Source organism: Rhea americana, unplaced genomic scaffold (genome assembly GCF_003343005.1).
Source record: "Rhea americana isolate MKP2758 unplaced genomic scaffold, rheAme1 scaffold_11, whole genome shotgun sequence".
NCBI classification, from domain to species: domain Eukaryota; kingdom Metazoa; phylum Chordata; class Aves; order Rheiformes; family Rheidae; genus Rhea; species Rhea americana.
In genome coordinates, this window is record NW_028185150.1 from 2,546,478 (window position 1) to 2,565,285 (window position 18,808).

General features: G+C 37.8%; 1 protein-coding gene across 1 annotated transcript in view; it reads right to left on the reverse strand.

Annotated features, from left to right (window-relative positions):
• ERCC6L2 (ERCC excision repair 6 like 2) overlaps positions 1–18,808 on the reverse strand; it is a 194,516-nt gene that overhangs the window by 42,000 nt on the left and 133,708 nt on the right. Inside the window, exons 4-11 of the mRNA XM_085312189.1 lie at positions 15,333–15,757; positions 13,355–13,474; positions 11,777–11,970; positions 9,247–9,408; positions 7,829–8,036; positions 6,329–6,469; positions 4,282–4,395; positions 1,227–1,346 (exon numbers count right to left, since the gene is read on the reverse strand). Of these exons, the coding sequence (XP_085168315.1) occupies positions 1,227–1,346; positions 4,282–4,395; positions 6,329–6,469; positions 7,829–8,036; positions 9,247–9,408; positions 11,777–11,970; positions 13,355–13,474; positions 15,333–15,757 (1,484 nt within the window). The remainder of the gene's footprint in view (positions 1–1,226; positions 1,347–4,281; positions 4,396–6,328; positions 6,470–7,828; positions 8,037–9,246; positions 9,409–11,776; positions 11,971–13,354; positions 13,475–15,332; positions 15,758–18,808) is intronic.

Consider the following 18,808-nt stretch of genomic DNA (forward strand, 5'->3'; position numbering starts at 1 on the left):
TGTTGGAGTGAAGTCCATATTACTAGCCTGTAATGGATTTCTAGACACAGGAAAATTCATTCAGGGAATAAAAGAAGGATCTCACAACCACCACCGAAGTTCACTAACTTGATTTTTAGATATGTAGATATACATATTTATATATATATATGTATGTGTGTGTGTGTATATATATGTGTGTGTATATAAAATATTTGCTGGCAGTGAATTTAAGAATAAAACTGACTATTGGGACACAATTATGTGTATATAGCAGGCAATACGCACACCTCATGTATGTAGTAACAGAAAAGAAAGATACTGCTTGCATAATAACAAATCAGTAATGTGATATAAAAAAATGGCCTTGCCGCAACAGTTGTGGATATTGTGTTATTTTGGAAGTGTAAACATACAGCATACTTCATCCTGCATACCTTCTCACTCTCGTTATTTTCAGCTCAGGAATGGTCCTAAGCCTGGTTTAATTTTCTCTTTAGTTACCTTGAATGGGTCTCCCTTCCAGTTATTAATAGTCCCCCTTTGAACCCAGAAAGCCTTATGGTTTCTAAGGCATAGAATTCCAGATTTATACTCAACATAAGTTTTTGTTCATCTTCAGCCTGGCTCTTATTAACTTCTTTTGATGTCGTCAAAATTCGAACAGACAGTGACTGTTCAATACATTTCCAGTATCTCCATGCTACCCATGACAGCACAGACCTCTGTCACATTTTGAAGTCTTATTTTTCCCCCAGCCTACTTGATTGTTACTCATATGGAAACTAGCCTCAGCTCTGAGCACCTGTCACCCTTCTCAAAATCTCTTCCAAGTCTCACATATCCTTTTTTGAGAGGAAGGACTGGAACTACTCACAGTATTGAAAGAGCACACAAATAATGAATTTCATAATGATTTTCATTTGTTCTCTGTTCCTTTTCTAAAGGGTTCAAAGGCTTAATTTGACTTTTGACTACCACTGAGTTGATGTCTTCATGAAACTGTCCTCCAGTGTTTCATCCTTGAATGTAAGGGTCACTTCAATGCCTGTCACTGAACATATGAAGCTATTAACTCTTAAGGTGACAGAACATCTTCTTGCAGTCCCTGCAAAGCAGCATCCTTAGAGGAGATCTCTAGCATAGTACCACTACCATCAAATGAGTGATTTAGAAACTATTAGGTGTACATTGTCTTAAATTCAGGATATGAATCTGATTTTTTTCCTTCTAAAAAATAAATTTACCTTCATTTTTCCACTGTATTTTGGATCTGAAATTGTTTCAAAAGCTGCATCTTTGCTTGATTGCACAAAATCTGGAAAACTGGAAAATACCTGGTTGCACACCCGTTTGATATGTGCTTCCTGAAAAAAAAGCAAGAAGTTTGAATAGACATTAAATATTAGAGGTACATCAGCATAGCAGGTAAGCCATAAAAGGAGTTTAACTGGCTGAAACAACTCATCCAAAGGAACTCAACTTTCTAGTTATATGTTTTTATTTAACTCAGTACACAACTGTTAGATAAAACATCTACTGCATAAGTTTTTTTTCTTCATTTAAAAAGAAATAGGATTCTAATGCGACACCAATGATTCCAGTTACTATTGCAAGACATGGCCAAAACTCCTGGTCTTGGGCTGAGATTGCACTAGGACTGCCCAGAGTTCTTAGTCTCAAGCCCTGATAGCTTGAGATTTGCATTACCCAACAGTTGCGTACCAGCACGTCTGATATTCTCTCTTTGAGCAGCTTCTACCAAAACACACTCATCATATTTTTTAGAGAGACTCTGCTCTGAATATAAAATTCTACAGAAAAATCACGTTCTAACTGTTTATTATTACTTATTTGCTTGCAAAAAGGCCTAGCTGTTAGTGAACAGTTTTCATAAATGAAACAGAAATAGCACTATTAGAAATCACCAAGAATGACTCTTTACTTTAAAGCTTTCCAAGGCTTTTAGGAGCCTCGTTTTCAGTTTTTCATCACCTAAATGAGCTGGCTAGTGTACAAGCATCACTTCCAATCTGGCTAGTACTCAAGCATCACTTCCTCCAAGCTCAAGAGTGCACATTCCCCTGAGTAAAAAGTCCAGCAAAGGGGCAGGTGGCCTGATAGATGAACAAAGAGCTCCTGGCAAAACTCAAACAAAAGAAGAAAGTACATAGAATGTGGAAAAGAAGGAAAGGCCATCTGGGAGGAATACAGGAACAGAGTATGCAGGAATGTGACGAAGAAGGCTAAGGCCCAGTTGGAATTAAATCTGGCAAGGGATGTTAAGGACAACAGGAAGGGCTTCTTCAAACACATCAGCAGCAAGAAGAGGACTACGGAAAATGTGGGCCTCCTACTGAACAGGGTGGGGGCCCTGGTGACAAGGGATACAGAGAAAGCAGAATTACTGAATGCCTTCTTTGCTTCAGTCTTCACTGCTTAGGGCAGCCCTCAAGAATCCCAGAACCAGGACATGAAGGAGAAAGTCTGCAGAAGGGAAAACTTTCCTTTGGTTGAGGAGGATAGGATTAGAGAACTTCTGGGCAGGCTAGACATCCACAACTCCATGGGCCCAGATGGGATGCATCCACAGGTACTGAGGGAGCTGGCAGATGTTGTTGTCAGGCCGCTCTCCATCATCTTTGAAAGTCATGGAGAACTGGAGAGGTAACTGCTGAGGACTGGAAGAAAGTCAGTGTCACTCCAGTCTTCAAAAAGGGCAAGGAGGGCGACCCAGAAAACTACAGGCCTTTCAGCCTCACTCCATCCCTGGAAAGGTGATGGAACAGCTCATCCTGGATGCCATCTCCAAGCATATAGAAGAAAAGGTGATCAGGAGTAGTCAGCATGCATTCACCAAGGCGAAATCCTGCTTAACCAGTCTGATAGCCTTCTMTGATGGAATGACTGGTTGGGTAGACAAGGGGAGGGCAGTGGACGCTGTGTACCTTGACTTCAGCAAGGTTTTTGACACTSTCTCCCACAACATCCTCCCAGGCAAGCTCTGGAAGAGTGGACAGTGAAGTGGTTTGAGAACTGGCTAAAAGGTAGAGCTCAGAGGGTCATCATCACTGGCGTGGAGTCCAGTTGGAGGCCTGTGGCTAGTGGAGTTCTCCAGGGCTCAGTACTGGGTCCCATCCTCTTCAACTTATCCATCAATGACCCGGATGAGGGGACACAGTGCCTCCTCAGCAAGTTTGCCGATGTACAAAGCCGGGAGGAGTGGCTGATACACGACAGGKCTRTGCTGCCATTCAGAGAGACCTGGGCAGGCTGGAGAGTTGGGCAGAGAGGAACCTCCTGAGGTTCAACAAGGGCAAGTGCAGAGTCCTGCACCTAGGGAGAAATAACTCCATGCAGCAGTACAAGCTGGGGGCTGACCTGCTGGAAAGCRRCTCTGCAGAGAAGGACCTGGGAGTGCTCGTGGACAACAAGCTGACCATGAGCCAGCAATGTGCCCTTGTGGCCATGAAGGTCAATGGTATCCTGGGCTGAATCAGGAAGAGCGCTGCCAGCAGGTCAAGGCAGGTGATCCTGTCCCTCTMCTCAGCCCTGGGGAGGCCTCATCTGGAGCACTGTGTCCAGTTCTGGGCTCCCCACTACAACAGAGACATGGAGCTACTGGAGAGAGTCCAGCATAGGGCTACGAGGATGATCAGAGGGCTGGAGCACCTCCCCTATGAGGAATGGCTGCAAGAGCTGGGCCTCTTCAGCCTGGGGAAGAGAAGACTGAGGGGCATCTTATCAATGTCTACGAGTAACTGAAGTGACAAACTGTTTTCAGTCATTCCATGTGACAGAGCAAGAGGCAATGGACAYAATCTGAAGYACAGGAAGTGCCACCTGAACGTGAGGGGGAATTTCTTCACTGTGAGAGTGACAGAGCACTGGATCAGGTTGCCCAGAGAGGTTGTGGAGTCTCCTTCTCTGGAGATCTTCAAGGCCCGCCTGGATGTAACCCTGTCCAACACGCTCTAGGTGAMCCTGCTGAGCAGGGAGGTTGGACTAGATGATCTCCAGAGGTCCCATCCAAGCTTACCCATCCTGTGATTCTGTAAATGAAAATATGGTTGTAAAACATCTCTAGCTATTAAATAAGGACTCCATTCTGCACTACTGAATGAAAAGGAGTTTTGCAAGATTCCTTAATTTCAGTTAGGTTTTTTTTGTTTGTTTTTAAAGTCAAAGAACTCAAAAACATGAATATTCATAAAGCAAGAAGGAGACCAGCAACGATTTGTACGCAAGATTTTTCCCATTTGTTTCCCACAAGTCTGCTTTTTAGGCATTTCTGAAACTAACCTGCTGCTTACTAGTAGTATCCATCTGCAGCAGCGCAGCATGATTTGCAACTTTCTGTAGGATTGTCAGGTAACTGAAACGCAGTGACTTAACTGTTTCACCATGAGCATTTGCCTACCAAAAAGAGAAGAATAATCATGAAAACAAATACTCTTGAAAATAAGAAATATCCTGAAACAAAGGCTATTCTAACAGCTTACTACATTAATCTATTGCACTAGCAATTCTAAGTAGTAATAAAATTGGTTCCAAAGAGATGCATACTGCATTTCTAACAGAAAAGCAAGTAAACAAAACCCTTTATTTCTTAGCTTGTAATCCTATTCCTATTTTGAGATCCCCTCAAAAAGTCCASGTATGTTCATAGTTTGTTAAATGTTTTAAATAGCATATCTACAGTACTTGCTAAGATAACCTAGTAGTCCTTGGCTAACAAAAATATAGTAACTTTACAACTGATTTAAATATAAATAAAACCAGATGTTTGAATAACTTCTTACCCTGTGACTGCTAACTCTACTTATCTTTTCATCAAAAATTCATGAAGTTTTATAAACATCTGAAGTAATACAATTCAAATAACCTGAAACATTCTTTATGGCTTTCCACTGCATCAGCAGCAATAGCACCAGATAACTATTTTTCTGGCTGGGTGATGCGACCAATATCGGTTTTCTTTACCCTCTTCAAGTTACTAGATTTCATGGGTAACTTTGGAATATTGCAGTCCATAAGAGCTCTTAAGCATCTGCAGTCCTGCCAAATGTCATTTGCTCTACAAAAAAACAGGAGAAATAGAAACCTAAAAGATGCTAATATTCTTGGAGAACCTTCAGCAAATCACCATCACAAGTAATGCCTTATAATAAAGGCTTAGCGTAAAACTAGAAGTGCTCTTACTTCAAGAAATACTCCAGCAGGAGAGAGTAGATACAGTTGTTGTTCTGGGGTATAACAAAACAATATTAATAGGCTACAAAAAAAAAACAGTCAGTAAAGACGACAATCCTTGGTCTATAGAATTAGTTTACTGATAATGAATTAAGAAACTGCATCTAGAAGAAAGATCATATACCTTCCAGCCTACTACCCTACTTCACTTCAGGACACTATCCAATGTATATAATCTAATGTTTCAATATCAGTTTGAATGGATTGTTCTATACAAATTATAATTTAAAAAAAGAGAATATTTTTTCCTCTGATTTCCATCTGAAAAGGTCTCATATCTTACAGTTTAAAAACAATCTCTCTGTCAGCATGTTCAAATGAAAGACGCAGAAGGCATGCTACCCAATTTGGAAAAAAACCTAAATACACAAACCAAAGCAGGCCAGAAAGAAATTAGGGAAAATGGAGTATGAGATATTTGCTTAAATATGTATTAGCCATGCTTAAATTAAACTCAGTCTACTGAAAGATACAGACAAAACAAACAGCAAGCTAGACTAGTCATTAGAAGACCAGAAAACATGGAAGAAATCTGTAAGACTTATCACTTTAGTGAAAAAGCTCCACTTGTGCTTTAACTTGGCTGCTATCATAACTCTCTCTTCAGTGAAGAAAAAGGAATGTCTATTTACTGGCAAAGAAGGATAAAATCCCAACTGCAGGTTTAACAATCACAGACCAAACAATCTGCTGGGTCAAACCCTCTGGTTTGCAGCTTCTACACCAACCAGTTGATCTGCACCAAAGCAGCATGCCTGACATACTGGACATACTGGCACATTCCACTCACCACTATTGTGTCACAGGCACACATATATTAATTGAACGCACCTAGAACTCACAGCATATATAATGGCCACCTGCTCAGAGCACACAAAGCAGCTTTGCTGTGCTCCTGGAGTGCCTGATCTCATTGCACTTATGATGCAATCCCATGTTTCTAGATGGGATTTCCCAAAAAGAAAGATGCAAGCATTAAACTTGTGCCCAGGTCACCTACATTTGCAACAGTTCTTCATCAGAAGGGAGTCTTCTGAGGAAATCTATTTACTGCTCAAAATGGAATGACTAAAATCCAGACTGTAGAAGTTCTTACTTTGTAACAACAATTCTTCCTTTTACGGCCACTGCTGCAGCTACAGGGTTCTCCTGCTCGTAACACTAAGCTTACATCCTCTGTCTCCAGTACAGCCTGGTATACCGCTTTCTGGAATTCTGTCAGGGAACAGTATACCATCTGCCAAAGAGAGAACCCCAAATCACAGTTATGTTCAGCATGTAACGAACAGCAAAGGGCATTTCAGAATCAAAAACACGGAACACTGAAACCCTCCTCCCCCAAAACAACAAAAAAGGAAACTGTAGTCAAAATGCATTATTGAACTCCTCTCAAAACACTACAAAGAGTATCAGTTTTGAGCTACATCAATCTGCTGTTAGGTTTCCACAAACTCTTCAATAGAGCTTTTGCGGGTGGAAAGAGGCAGGCATAGGGACGAGTGAGAGCAATAAATGCGTAACTGTAAGGATTCTCCTGTTCTGCCAGTTGCTTTTTTTGCCTTTTCTTTCCTCCTTCTTAGGTGCTAGCTGTTGTAGGACACTAACACAGGCAGAAGAAATAAAATATAGTTCAGTCTAATGGTGGCCTACAGCAGTCAGAACACTGAGAAGGCAGGGATCTATACAGTGCTATTGCCAAAACTCTTATCCCTTCTCTTAGAGGCCATGGGTGGCATCTCCATGACATCTTTAGTCTTAAGCAGCAGGAGACAGAAATCCCAAGATCACTCCTTAACCTAGGCCACCCACGCAGCAGCACCACCATGCTGTGCTATAATAATACAACAGTGACTTGAACATATACTCACATTAACAAGAGAATGAAAAGAATAAAACCTGCTAGATTTAGAAAAGCAACTGACTGACATTTTTGTTAATCTTTCCTTCAGAAGAATGTTTAGATGACACTATTATACACTAAGAATGAAGAACAAATACCAAATTTTGAAAATAAAACCAACCGCAAACGAATTTATTTATCTACTTAGACGGAAAGCACATATATTCCTAATGAGCATTCATCACATTTCTTAGCTATAGTCATAAAGCGTTTTTTTCTTTGCATGTTTACAATAACATTAGATGAATAGGATTACAGATCTATAACAATCAKTTTTTTTTTTAAATGACTGAAAATGAAGAAGTTTAGGGAAGTTAAAAGCAAACTGTTGTGTACTAAATAACAGGTCTTGAATTCAGAAGTCCAACATAGAATTTCAAGAGATTTACATACATTGCAGTGGATTGCACTGGTAATTACAAAAGTACACAAAAAATAGATGTGTAGATCACTAGTCAGAAGTCTAGCTGAGCGTTTGCATGCCTGATTAACTCCATTTCAACATGCAATCATAGTAATTACTGAACAAAGCACACTACTGCATGTGCATTTTTTTCAAGACTCTGGACTCTAAGTTCTTAAGCCCAAAAGAAAATCAAACTACTAAAGGCATGATGAAAGGAAAAAATACAACAAAAACAAAAAAKAAGAGATATATTCACTAGTATTATATTTGAAATGGACAGATGCTCTTACCCTGTCTTCTTTTTTTGGTAACTGATCACTGATCAGAGCTTTAGTACGTCTGAGGAACCAGCCAGACATTTTTTTTGCTAGCTTCAGCATGGCCTTGCGACCTGTTGCTAGCTCTCTTTTAGTTGCAGTGTGCCTCTGGCCATGCTCCACTGGATCAGAAAACTTCTTCTCAAAATGCATTCTAGTTCCCAAAAGTCCTGGTACAGCCCTATCAAAAGGAGGAAAAAATAAATAAATAAATAAAAGAAGTTGGGGGGAGGGAGGTGGTGAAATGAGGAGAGGGAATACCAGCATTTTCTTTACTTCAAGGCAGGCTATCCACTGATTGAAAGCATACCATAAATTGTTTCTGGCTAACAGCAAGGTCTTAAATTAACTATCACTAGGGAGATGAATAAAAGCTGTGCATATAAGTAGAAACACATCTTACACTACCTCCAAACATTCAGCTTTTTCATTTACTCACTGTGATCCTCAAATCTTAAAAGAGCCTCCAAAGAAAAAGGGACACGGCCTCCAAAAAAAAAAAAAAAAATCAGCAGGCCAACCTAAGTCACAAGTATAGATAACCTTCAAACATGAAGGCTGCTTTTATTCAGGAGCCTAATTACAAAGTTGTGCAGTCATGTTTGCAATGGTTTATCTTTATTATTTTTATTAAAATCAGGATATATAGGTATTATAATTTAATTATAATCGAGAAACCCAACAAGAAGACTTCAGAGATCATTGTAATAGATTGTTCCAAGCTACTGTGCTGCCAACTACCACCACAGTTTTAATGAACTCGGTACAATCCTAAACTTAGCATTGAAGAATTTCTTTCTTGACATTTACATTTAAGATACATTTGCTTTATTCTCCTTTGTAAGTATACCTAGTATTGTGTTTGGATTTATATCGAGATTTATTTCCAACTTCCCCTCTCCTTTCAAACTTTATCAGGACAAGAATTGGTGCTTTGTAAATATATACCTTTTGACAAATATTATTGTCAAAATATTATTATTAATTTCAACTTTCAAGTAAGCCAAAATGACCTGCATGCATTGGACAAGGCATAGGCAATTGTTCAAAGACGTAAAATAACTCTCACTCTACTGTGTGGGGGAGAGAAAGATGGAAAAGAAAAAAAGAATACCTTTACAAAAGAAAGATWAAGGGAGGAAAAAGTCCCTGCTTCCCAAATTCCACAAAGAAGCAAGACAACGAAGAGAACTCTAAAATTATTAAATACCTGTCAAATACATGCTGCAGATGAATCTGCTAGGACTTATCCCAGTTCCCCCTGGAGGGGAGAGGAGGAGTAGAAAGATTCTCACAAGGACCTTGAGGGTTTTTGAAACAACCCTAGCCCAACCCCACCATATGGCAAAGATACACAGGTGTTTAACCACATAAAAAGACATTTTATTTACCAGTCCATGACACACCAAAGTTCCTTCATATTGTTCTGAAGAATTGTTCCAGTAAGACCTATGCGAACACTGCACTTCAGTGCTTTCATGGTTTGCGTTATTTGAGCCTTTGGATTCTTGATTCTGTGTGCTTCATCCACTATGACAGCAGACCACTCTACACTGCAGATTAAAAATACCATCTTAACTGAAACTACTTATCCAATCCCACAGTACTGAGTCACGTAAGTAGTGATGATTATTATACTCACAATAATTTTATGTTTGATTTTCTTATTTTACACTATATTACTCATTTCATTATATTCTATTCACTTAGTAAATTAATTGATCATAGTTAAGCCAAACGGCTAAATTACATAGTCAAATGGATGGAACTACAGTTGACTATATCAAATGTCTTCTGTGAAAGACGACCACTTTCCATCTCTGGAGTAATCCAGCATCTCTTACCAGCACTCATTCCACTTGTAAGTTAAATTTACAAAATTTCATAGTTTTTTGAAGGTAAACTATTGAAACCTGATAAGGGCAAACAACCTTCATCTCCCCGCCCCCTCCAAAAAACCTCACAGCTTAAATAAAAGTAGACAGAAATCTCCTTTATCAGCACAGTATTAACATGAAAACACTTTGATGTTACTTCAAGAAGCAAAATGTAGGAACGGGCATGTATAAAAGGAAACATCTTTGCTGAGCAAGTCATATGTATTTTAGGTGACTATTTTGAAGGCTTAACTTGTAGCACTTTTGAGCCTCTATATTCTTCCTTTCCCTTTACGTAAATTCTCAAATATCTACTCTTAAGTTTGGCTAATGGAAGAACATGAAATCAGATGTAACGAGATTTCACAGCTAATTCGTTACAAAAGCTTGCAAGCCAGCTTAAGTGTTTGAACATAAGATCGCATAACAGAATAGTTGAGGTTGGAAGGGACCTCTGGAGATCATCTAGTCCAACCTCCATGCTCAAGCAGGGTCACCTAGAGCATGTTGCCCAGAATTTTGTCCAGATGGCTTCTCAATATCTGCAAAGAAGCAGACTCCACAAACTTTCGGGCAACTTGTTCCAGTGCTTAGTTACCCTCACAAGCTATCAACAGCATTGGCCACAACCTGCACAGTATTAAAATAATTGATTCTTACTTAACACCRATGTGTGAGGTCAAACCACCCTTCTAGTTAAACAAGAAATATAGCTTCTCTCAATGCCAAGAGAAGACCATAGGTCCATCTAGTTATATGTTCTGCAGGAGCCCATTCAGTCAACCTGCACACTGAACCAACATACTTACTAGCGCAATGACCCCTCACACCTGCCATATAGATACAGGTAGTGCAGCACATGCACCTCTTCCCTGACCATTATTTGATGTTCAAGCTTAAGGAGTCTCTCAAAGAGAGAACAACAGCATGAAAAAGGCTAACTTAACACCTTTAGCTGTCTTCTACCCACACTTTTTCTCCTCAGACCTGACAACAGAGCCAACTGTTTTGACGAGGACCATCCAAAACACCAGGATGTTCTCTAGTCCTTTCCCATCACCTAACACAGGAAGGTCTGCAGGGCTGCCAAGAATGCTAACAGCTAAGGGCAGGTTGCTACTATCAACAGAGTTATTCATACAACTTCCACTCTACTTCCAAGATGAAGCAAGTAAAGAAGGCTGCTGTGATCAGGTGAGAGCCTAATACTCCTGAACATCAAAGGTAAGGCAAAACACCTGGTTTAAGAATACTGACAGGAATAGGAGAAATAAAGTAGGGTTTCCAATACAACCTGCAGTCAGAAAGATCTTGATTCTGCTGAATTCCTCAGGTATATAAATTCTATATACACTCTCATATATACATATACAATACACATATACACCCTTCCTCCCCCTCCCTTACATCTCACAGTTCTTAGGAATTCTGTGAAGCTTGTGAAAAGTAATGTGAAGTATAAATAACGAGCAAAGCATCTTGTAAACATTTGCTAAAAATTTCCAGCAACCTTTTTCTTACACTATACYGAAAGATAGAAATACCTTCTGCATATCTTTAGCTATCATGATTTTTCAGGTAGACGATTCCTGCAGCTTTTAAGAACATTTCATGAATGGGGTAACAGCAAAGACTAGCTATGTGAAAATATTTAACTTTGTTGCAGTCAACCAGCAGACTCATTAGACTTTCCAACCTTACATGCCATGCTGCAAAAGAATGAGTAGAAAGTTCTTATGGAAACATGAACTCTAGACACGTAAATATTTTCATGGTCACTAAGGAAGGGGGAAAAAAAAGACTAATTTACCTGTAATTATAGCCTTCTGAAAACTATTTAAGCACTTACATTTCCTAAGCATCCCCCCTGCAAAGATAGTACACGGCAAATCTACTACAGACRGATTCTTTTTCCACATAGAAAGTCATTGAAATTAATAATAAATACTTCACACAGGAAGAATTACAAATATTTGTAAGGAACAACTTAATATTAAAAAGGCAGTTACAGTCGTAGTTGCACAAAATATATTAAAATTGTTACCTGTTGAACTCCTCTAAATATAGGCGAAGTATCTCATACGTTGTAAGGGCAACTTCACATTTCCCTTGCTTGATGCGACTCAAATCGTCGTCCTTTTTATTACCATGCAAGATAGCAACTTTGAAGTAGCCCCATGTGTCTAACTCATTCTTCCAGTTGTACAACACAGAAAGAGGGGCCACTATAAGGAAAGTCTGAAAACAAACAGCTGTTACAATACTACTAAAAAATCTGCAACACAGCATATCAATAAGGAAAGTTTGAATCTTGAGTTTTATTTTACTGCTATACAGTTCGAATTTTGTTTAATTGTCACATCTGTATTTATCTACAATTACATGCCTAGAATAAAAAAAGTTACCTAAGGAGTCAACAAAATAAATCCAAAAATATCCACCTTATTCACAGTATGTAAATACTAGAGGAAAAAAAAAACACCACACATGCTAGAATACCACAAAAATACCAAAGCAATAGTGTTGCTTATTCAAATTATATACTAATAGCATTTACATAAATTATTAAATTTATTTCCACAGAGAAATGCATAAGTAAATGCAATAAAGCACACAAGACACTCTGATATAACATCTGTATCCATGTATCATAAAACATTATACAGATGGGGAAAACAGAAGCATGAAGAGGTTAAACAACTTCTCCAATTCACAAAGCTAGTAAAAACATGACTTCAGAACAGAAAGTATCAAAACACACTTACAGGTTTAAGATAACCTCTACAACTCATTTGTCATAGAATCATGAAGGCATTCATGTGGGAAGGGATCTCAGGAAGCATCTAGTCTAATTTCCTGGCCAAAGCAGGGGCAACACTGAACTCGGACCAAGCCATTTAGGGCTTTGCCCAGTCAGGTCATCAAAAACTTCAAGACGGGGGGCGCACCTCTTTTGGTGTCCCGTTCCAATACTTAGTAGTCTTCATAGCAAAATTTTTCGTCTCTTGTATCTGGCCAGAACCACTCCTCTTTGTTCACAGAAAGGGACATTCCTTCACCTTTTCTTCCCTGCCCATCTTTTTCAAATCTGTTCCTCATAGAGCAGATTAGTCATAYGAACCATTCCAGCCAGTCAAATGTTCCAAATATTCCAATAAAACAAAAATAGCAATAGAATACATAAAATTGAATGGGTCTTCTCATGGGTAAAGTGATCTTCAAATCTCTCTTCACATAATTTATACATAAATCTATATTCATTGATAAGTTAAACACCTGCTTTTTGTGTTTTAGAAACACAATAATGCAAAACTAGTTTATTACTCAGTGACACAGGCTTTTCAAAGTACTCTAAGCCACAGATCTCATCCAGATACTTGCAAACGTCTTCTGGTAGTACAGACTGACAACAGTAATAGATTGAACAATAATAGCTAGAGAAATCACTGTGATAATCTGAAAAAACAGAGGCTGCCATAACACTGCTAAGAAGGCCACGAACCTCTGATCTACACTAACCATTGAAAATGAACATACGTAAACTCCTAAAACAAACAAATGACAACAAAAATGGTATAATCTTTTACCAAAACCTTTAAATTTGTATCAACAAAAGCTGTACCTTCTTGGGACTGCATTTTGATTCTTTTTTCACTGTCCTCAGTAAAAATTCTGGCATATTATTTTCAATATCTTCACGTGTTCCTTTTTTGTGCAGCACTGCAGCCAGAAATGAAATGACCTCAAGAAAGGAAACGATTCTCAGTGATTAAGTAAAAAACGTAATCAGAAAATGAACATCATACATTGCAAGTAAACATCTAGGAAAAGATCCTGAATTAGACCTAGTAAAACTTTTTGTTCTTTTTAACTGATTTTTTAAAATAGGAAACCCTATTTTTAAAATAGAAGTATTTAATTTTTTCTTTTCTTTTTTCCTTTTTTTTTTAAAAAAACCCCACATATTTAAAGACAAATAGGAACCATTCACTTTGGAGAATCCTGCACTCATGGTAAGTGCATATCTTGCTTGATTTTACACTTCAGTCATCTAAGTGGAAAAAGTTTCAAAAAATACAGATAAAGGAGCCAAGAAAAACTAGAGATGAAACATGCCTGGGAATTTTCCTGAAAAGAGATGGCACATGAATCTTGGATGAGAAAACAGAAGGAAGAGGTACTTGCTAATTTTAGTTCAATACTACTTCTGCAAAAGGTTTAAGCTAAAGGTTAGATTCTTAATATGTAGTTTCATGTACGTTCCTTTCCTTCAAATTCCTGTTATCTACAAAATCTGTTCTTTCTGTTGTGTTTGGGCCTGTTACTCAGTCATCTGCCTCAACCCATCCAGAACCAGTGGATTTATGGGACATTTATTAGAATACATTACAGTGGGGACAAGCAGTGTGACCTGGGCTATTCCAAGTTGTTCCCACGGCAATCCAAATCAGGCAGAAGGCACACAGACACCTGGCCAGAACACTCATATTTGTAAAATCCACACAGGACAAATGGGGCTAAGCAGCAGCAAGACCCAGCTGTGTTGCTGGACAGAGATGCCCTTCTTTTGGAAATTCAACAGGCCCTATTTACTCAGGGCAGCTAGCTCTAGCCTGTTCCCTGAGCWGCTGCTACACAGCTGCTCACAGCAGAGCAAAGGTAAAACTGTCATCAAAAGACACCCATATCTTTCTCCCTCTAATGGTCAGGGGAAAAGGCCAGCCAGGAGTGCAGAGCTGACAGAAAAATACCTGAGAAGAATGAACGTAAAAGACTGGAAGAGAGGAGCAGCTGGGTGAGAAACAGGTATATGGAAGAAAGGGAAAAAAAGGTATTTTTATACATAATGCTTCACAGTAACTGAAGGTAGGAGGCTGCTGCAAGTTTGCACACGTTGTTTGATTTTAGTGTCTTTTTTACTTGAGAATAAAAAGTAAATTCTACAAAAAGTAAACTCCTATATGCCTTCCAGATCTTCCCTTTATGGAAGAATTATGCATCACAAATGTGTAACTAAAGCAAAGGCTGGAAGAGAGGTCCACTCTGCTAAGAAACCTTTGGTTCTTCCAGATAAAGCAAGAATAAATTTAAAGGCATTGATAGGAATTTTAATTCAGTGAAAATATTATTAAAAAAAAAAGGGGGGGGGGTTCTACTTGTCTCCATATCAGTTTTAGCTTAAGAAGAAAGAGCCAGACAGCCAAACCAAATTAAGCAAAAATCAATTGAAAAATGGAGACTACTGCAACGTAAAAGACTTTTCTAGAAAAGTCCTTCTCTCAGAACTTATGTTATAGTTTAAGATGGGAAAGGTCTGGCCCCTTGACAAGCATACCTCAAATTTTTTTATAGGACTGTAAATGAATTAACTGCCACATAATGATTTTTAATTAAAATTTCATTTATACATACTAATATTTTCTAAACAAGCAAAAGGAGATTTTTGTAGTATTGAACTACCATAAACATTATAAGAACAGAATGCTGCACTTTATAAATAAATAAAATATTCTTCAAGAACATTTTTCTTCTGCTTGCTTGATATTGTGATTAAATAATCATCAGATGAGAATTCCACAAGGGAATTCCACAGAGAATACCTGTATTGTTTTTCCAAGGCCCATATCATCTCCAAGAATACATCCCCTTTTATTAGCATAGTGTCCATACAGGAATTGGGCTCCTTCTCTCTGATAATCACGTAGATATCTGTTAATTGTATATGGGATACAATCCCCACTGTCAGATAACTTAAAAGGAATTGCAGGAGATGGAAGATTTTGGTCAGGAAAATTAGGCTTTTCCAGATCATCATCATCAAATATTAAGTTTTTCCAGGGACCTTTACTGGATTTGACTCTATGAAGTTTAGTTATAAGTATTTTCCTTTCTTCAGACTCCAAGAATGATACAACAGCAAATGATTTCCCATTCTTGTCCTTTTCAATAGACTTCACTGTTCCTTCATAAAGTGTCCCATTTTCAAGACAAGGGGCAAGGCATTTATCTCCAATGTGCCATCTATCTACAGAAAAAAACAAGCAAATAAAAAGCATAGTGAAAACCTGTCCAAATGTACAAAGCATTTCATTTTTATCACACCATTAAAAATATTTAATACAAATTTATTTAACAAAAATGCATACAACATAAGAGTCAAGATTTTATTCACGGTAAACCTTGAATGAAATATTAGTTACAAATAACAATATTGGTTACAATTTAGAACCAAATCCTGAGCAACAAAATTACAATTTGTAAAAACAGTGTGTCTGTATTAAAGAATCTGAGGTAGAGAACAAATACTGATACATTGAGTTATGCCAGGAAGGTTTCTCTTGAGCTCAGACAAACAAATATGGATACGCTGATGCCTGCAGGTTTAGAGTCTAATTAACAATCTGGGTGACCTGGTCAAAATGACCTTTTGCATTATGTGCACTTTTGTTCTATTTGCATCTAGTACTGCAGCTTTAATAAATTACTTTACAAATGTAACTGAGCATGAAAACATCACCTTTCTCCTAAGGAAGTCTAGCATAGGTTATAAAAAGCTTCTGGAACAATAGAGGAGCACCTTAAAAACATATAGTAGCACAGCATTTGCCTACATTATTCATCAAAATGGCTAATCACTCAGTAAGTTCCTTACACAGCAGTCACGTTTACAGCTGTAATGTCAGACAGACATGTATCTTCTGAGTATTGCCTCAATACAGCACAATAAATATTAAGAACAAATTAATAAAAAAACAGGTCTTTCAGTTATCTCATTTTTACATTTTGTATACAAAGTCAACTTTTTAAATTGTAAATGCTGCTAACAGGGCTGGAAAAAGGAAGATAAGAACAACTACACATCACAGCTTGGAGAACACGTCAAGTTAACAAGGAAACATCCAACAAAGCACCCTTCTAGAAAATATAAAGCTTTTCCTCTTTGCAGTAAAAAATAAAAAGATGCAGGAAATAATGGCTGCATAGCAACTTTTCCAGCTTGAACTGAGGTAGTGTGCTTGTCTTTTTGAGCCTGTAGAACCCATTTTCAGCCTTCCTGAACTGAGCTTTCCCAAACGGAAGAAATTGATATGGATGATTCATCTCAGAGCTTTTACTATTCCTATTTAACTGTTGAAATTATCATTCTGCTACTTCTGTGAGAAGCGTTAGCAGCGAAAGGCACATGGGACAGGTTTTTATGGAAAGAAGCAAGAGAGAATTTTGCCTTAGAAAAGTATTTGAACTTCACACCTTTAATCAGTGGCAATACACCTTTCTGTGCACTTCTCTGCACACTAATTTCACACTGAGACAACACTGCTTTCTCATATTGTTATATCTCAGTGCAAAAATCGGTTTGAGAGGGTATGTTCTCCTCGCCATTTCCTGAGTCATCTTCCCCAGTTCCTATATCCTCAGCAGATTATATTCTTCATTAATTAGATCAATATTTTTTTAATTATATTAAAAAAATTATTATATTAAGCTATATTCATTAAAAGAGAACATAAGAATGTCCATTTACCCTACTACTCTGTAATGACCAGAGGCCGTAAGTTGACATTCAGGTAAAAGTAAATATAGCACAAGCATACAGAAAACCACTCTTTAAAATTTTCCAGGCTTAAAGTATTTTTAGTTCTGTAGATTTCCTGAGCCTGTGATTGTCTACTTAGTAATCCCTAGGAGATCTCTCTTCCAAGTACCCGTTCCCCCTCCAATGCATGCAGATTTTTTGCATTCTATGTCTTTTGACTAGGAGTTTCACAGGTCTGCTCTCTTCTGCATGACAAACTTTTCCCAGCTATAAACTTGGATTCTACAACCTAAACTGAGGACTATCAACAAGATTAAATCTCATCCATTTCTATATATGGGCTCCATGTCACACATCATTTTGTGGATCTTTTTCAGAGCACTTCTACATCATCTTTGTTCAGGTTGAGAAGCCCCACCCCAAAGCTTGATCCCTGTAAGTAAGCTGGTCCATATCTTCAGTTATTCTTGCTAATGAAGCTTGCATTTCTAACATGTCTTTTTGAGGTGAAGGATATGGAAATACAAACAGTATGCAACAAATTGGATGCAACCAATCTCTGAAATTTTAAGCCATTTCTACTGTCTCACATGCATGCCCAAACATATGTGAAAAAACAAGCACATGACCAATAATGTCTAGATCTTTGTAGGACTGCTCAAAATTAGGAAGCAAGACTGATAAAATGAAACCAACTACATACAACATGCTRTTAAATTTGCATAACAGAACTTAAAATAAGAGAACTTCTACAAGTACTTTCTTTTACAGTCATAGCTAAAGTGACATGTAACAAAATAGTCTTAAAAAGGGAGCCTCAAGTTAAAACAATGATTTTACAGTGCCTTTGTTTTTAACTAAGCATTTTTTTGAGTTTTATGGCTTTGACATTTTGCAGTTGGAGGTGCAAAGTAGAGCGAATAGTAACGGCCATAGTTTCAGCAATACCAAATTCAGTAAGAAATTAGGCATAGAATGAGAAAAAGTGAAAAAATAGCAAAAAGAGTACTAGTAAGGCCATCACTGCAACAATATCCCCCAAAGCAATGGTGTACAAGCCAAAGCAAGAATTGGTATTTAATTAGGCCAATTTGCATTTTTTTTGTGAACCACAACAATTATTTACATAGGGTTCTAGCCTTATAAATGAAAAAGTTTATTCTAGTATGACTTCCTAGAATGGATATACCAACATGATTTAGTACACTTACCATCAATGCTATAAAACTGATGTTTCAGATGTCTAGCTATATTCACCATGCTACACTTGGAAAAAATGCCATTATATATATTGACTATTCTAAATCATGTTGATGATGCCCTACTGTCAGATACTAGCTCACCCCAACAATCGCTCCTATATAAAATGGGCAACACAACTATGAATACTTTGTAACTACTGAGGYGGGACCATGGAGAGTGTTAAGTTTGTTTTCATCCCCAAATAAAAAACAGCCTCTGAAAACAAAATTCAAGTATGCTATGCAATAAAAAGTTTCCTTTCTTACATTATCAAATTTAAATACAAAATTATTAAGC